General features: G+C 41.9%; 1 protein-coding gene across 1 annotated transcript; it reads left to right on the plus strand.

Annotated features, from left to right (window-relative positions):
- Positions 1 to 237: 237 nt before the first annotated feature.
- On the plus strand, positions 238 to 2,206 carry LOC121284486 (uncharacterized protein C11orf87 homolog). The gene is made up of 2 exons (XM_041200009.1): positions 238 to 303; positions 1,321 to 2,206. Exon 2 carries the CDS (start codon positions 1,447 to 1,449, stop codon positions 1,924 to 1,926), a length of 480 nt encoding a protein of 159 aa, XP_041055943.1. The 5' UTR covers positions 238 to 303; positions 1,321 to 1,446; the 3' UTR covers positions 1,927 to 2,206.
- Positions 2,207 to 3,480: the final 1,274 nt, after the last annotated feature.

The following is a 3,480-nucleotide window of genomic DNA, read 5'->3' on the forward strand; positions in this document are numbered from 1 at the left end:
TGCAGCAGGCTGTGTATATTTTCTGCTTCAATTCCCACTCCCCCCTGAAGTTAATAGGATACTGAAAAATATAGCAAGTGAATTTTGAAAAAAAAAACCCTGTAAAAGCCGGACAATATTTAAAATGAATGGGAAAGAACAAGTAACTGGATGAGATCAGTGATATTTTTGGTTGTCTAAGGGAATACGTACTTCCGGTTATTGGGGCTGTGCTGTTCACATTGTTTCACCGAACTGCCTTATTATTATTTCGTTATTTCAGCTCTTAGCTTCCGGAACAGCAGGACTCGCCAGCCAGCCAAGGTAGGAAAACACATCTGGCAATCTTTAATTTAAAACTACGATCAAAGAGCGGTTGAAGTCACTTTTCACAGAACTATATGTATTATGTACTCTTTTTTAAAGTAAATCCTCCTCCTAGATGTATATGGATATCAATGTGTAGTTTTGTTTTTGCTGCTTGCGTGTCTCCGCAAAACTGGCTTGATTGGCAGTTTAATCCGCCTCCTTTATTGATGCTGCAGCTGACTTTTACTCCTTTATAACAAATCAGCCGAAGGTTACTTTGCTGCTCTGCCCCCAACTCGCAAACTGGTATTCCCGATGAAGGCTGTTTTGTTTTTGTTCTTTTTTTTTGCTTGGCTGTTATCTTTGTAAAGAGCACACGTTTGGACTTCTGAAAGCGTGGAAATAAAAAGTGATGAAGTGATTGCAGGGAACTGGGCTGGAAGTGAGTGATGTAACCGATCTGGGAATCCAGATTAGCTCCGTGTTATAGATAGGTGACACCGCCGGCTCCCAGCAGTAATATAGTAGAACTAGCCTAACGTTAGAAGCCTGTTCTAAGAATACACTTCCAACATTATTTTGACTGCTATCAACTAAGGTTTGGAAACAAACCCGCGCCTGCCTGTCTGCCTGAGTGTAGTGTAAATCAAACGGAGCAGACGAGATTCCCATGTCTGGCCATAAACTTGGGTTATTCGGTTTAGGTGAATGATTTTTCTCGTCGCTATAGTCCTTTTGTTACCCCAAGCGATTGCTTCATTGCACAGCGTTGTGGATTAGACAGACGCACACAGACGCATTACACCACCATTGGTGGACCAGCTTTTCTCTTCGCATTTCTTGCATCGCCAAGCCAACCACCGTGTGACCTTTTTTATTCTTAAAAATTCATTTTTTTTACACAGTTCAGTTTGTGTCTAAATACATTCAAGTACAGAATGCTTTAGGGAGGCCTTGCGTTTCATTTGATATCATACTGTGCTGTTGCTGGATCTTAAACTTGTACATTGGAATTCTGTTTGCCTATAACAGGGTCCCTTTCCCGCAGCCCCGAGGAGGAGAGTCATTTATCTGGTGCCGTATCGTAACGCCGACCAGCAGCGTGAGGGAGCTCGACACATCGGCAGCTGTGAGAACGGATACTTTACAGCCCAACAAATGAGTGCCAGGATACACAAAGATTTGCCGCTTTCTTTGTCCTCTTGCACTGGAAACAGGAACTTTTCTCAAAGCAATGGTACCTGTGTCACCGAGGTGGGAAAGTTAATATACTCTTTCTCCGCCACTGTGGTTCTTATCGTGCTAGTGACGCTGATCTTCGGTGTGATCGCCGTCTCTCTCCTCACCTTTCACTTTCACAAAAGCAAAATGAAGAAGCGGAAGATGCAGAGGGCTCAGCAAGAGTACGAGCGCGACCACTGCAGCCCCGAGGCGGTGAAAGGCTCCTCGCCAGAGAAAGGGAGTGGGATGATGGTGAGCCCAGGTCCAAAGGCGGCAGCTGCCTGTCTGTCCGCCCACATCCACAATAACACACACACAGTGCCCTCCGGGAGCGGCCCGAGGGCAGCAGAATCGGAATCAGACCTTCACTGTACGGACACTCCGAGGAACCCCGTGTCCCAATCCATGCTTTTGTAATGAACTCTATCGCCTGATTGCAGAAAACAGACTGTTGTGATAATACTTGAACATAGCATAGTTTCAAGAAAACGGGGGGGGAGGGGGCGACCACAGACACGGCGCATGGCAAATCACATTAAGCCCGAATTCCTATTTCTTGAAATTAAATATTTGTGTTTATAAAGAGGACGCACATATAGCAGAAATGTATGTCAGTTAACTCTGGATTTCCACTTAGATGTATATTTCGTAATTTGATCGTCTCTATGTAAAGTCCGAGGTTTCACATGGTATGTAAAGTGTAAATGAATGACGGAGACCAACAGGGACATTAGAACGACACTCATCTGGATACTTTCTACACCTGAGGAGAGAGCCGCGGACTCACTAACAACCGGACTGAGGCGCTGTCCATTGATTATAATATATTTGTATAAATAAAGGCAACCATCAAACTTTCCAGCTGCTTTATTCAGAATATCAGATATTACCATGTTCGATTATTTTGTAAATGTGGCTTTAAATTCCATGTTGCCAAAGACTGGCCACATCTTCTAAACCGCGACTCTTAGCAGCAGCCCGAGTACAGAAAGGAATGTTTTAGTTAGTTTTGTGCTCTAAACCATTTTATCCAGATTTATAAGACTCTAAGTTAACATCACTAATATTAATTTTGTTTCAAACTTCAGTGTATTTTATGTATGACCAATCATCGTTTTAAAGCTGTTGCCTAAGTGGATTTGAGCTGGACTTGCCTTCAGTTTTACCAACTTTAGCGACAATTATCTATTCTATAGGGGTTGTTTACGAGTATGAAGAAACCTTTCAATTGATATGCAATTACAAGACAGGTAATATAAATTTCATACTGTGATATAAACCACAAAAACGGTGCTCTTGGATACTAAATAGAGACAATGCCATTATTAGTTAATCGATAACGGCGCTTTATAAAAGGCGGTTTTAAAAGTTTTAAGCGCGTGTTAAGATACTCGGTGCAGCATCACTGATAATGTGTGGGTCTCATTATAACACAGCAGCATCAGGGAGACGGAGCACTCCATGGAAGTACCTCAGCCTCCTTAAACTCTCCAAACTTTTCCTGAGGTATTATTATAGCGTTTTATTTAAGAAACCGGTTCATAAAACTTGAAATGCTAATGTAAAATAATAGCGAAATCTGGCACTTCCACGATTCATGGACATTTTGCCTCCTGGGAAACCTAGGCCTGGCTTTCAAAAATACCATCTGGAGTTAAGTGGAAGTATAGGAACCTAAGTTTTATGGCTCCATTTCGGGAAATCCCACCACGTAGTGCCTTTGTTAAACATGTAGCAATCGATCAGATCTGATGTGATTGAAATGGCATTTTGATTATTTTAGTTTAAAGTAATGATACTTCATTCCTCAGACTAAACCAGAGATTTATACAATAACACTACATCGATACTGCACTAACTTTGTTAAATAAGTAACTGAATCGGCAAGGAGTAAAGAAAATCTTTGTTGACGCTATTATTACTGTCACCTCATAGATTTCGCCAGCAAGCGGCTTTTAAATGGAGACAAGT

The sequence above is a fragment of the Carcharodon carcharias genome, chromosome 11 (assembly GCF_017639515.1).
Source record: "Carcharodon carcharias isolate sCarCar2 chromosome 11, sCarCar2.pri, whole genome shotgun sequence".
NCBI classification, from domain to species: domain Eukaryota; kingdom Metazoa; phylum Chordata; class Chondrichthyes; order Lamniformes; family Lamnidae; genus Carcharodon; species Carcharodon carcharias.

What these genes read in the sequence shown, in the direction of transcription:
- LOC121284486 (XM_041200009.1), top strand. Translation starts at nt 1,447, where the DNA reads ATGAGTGCCAGGATACACAAAGATTTGCCGCTTTCTTTGTCCTCTTGC.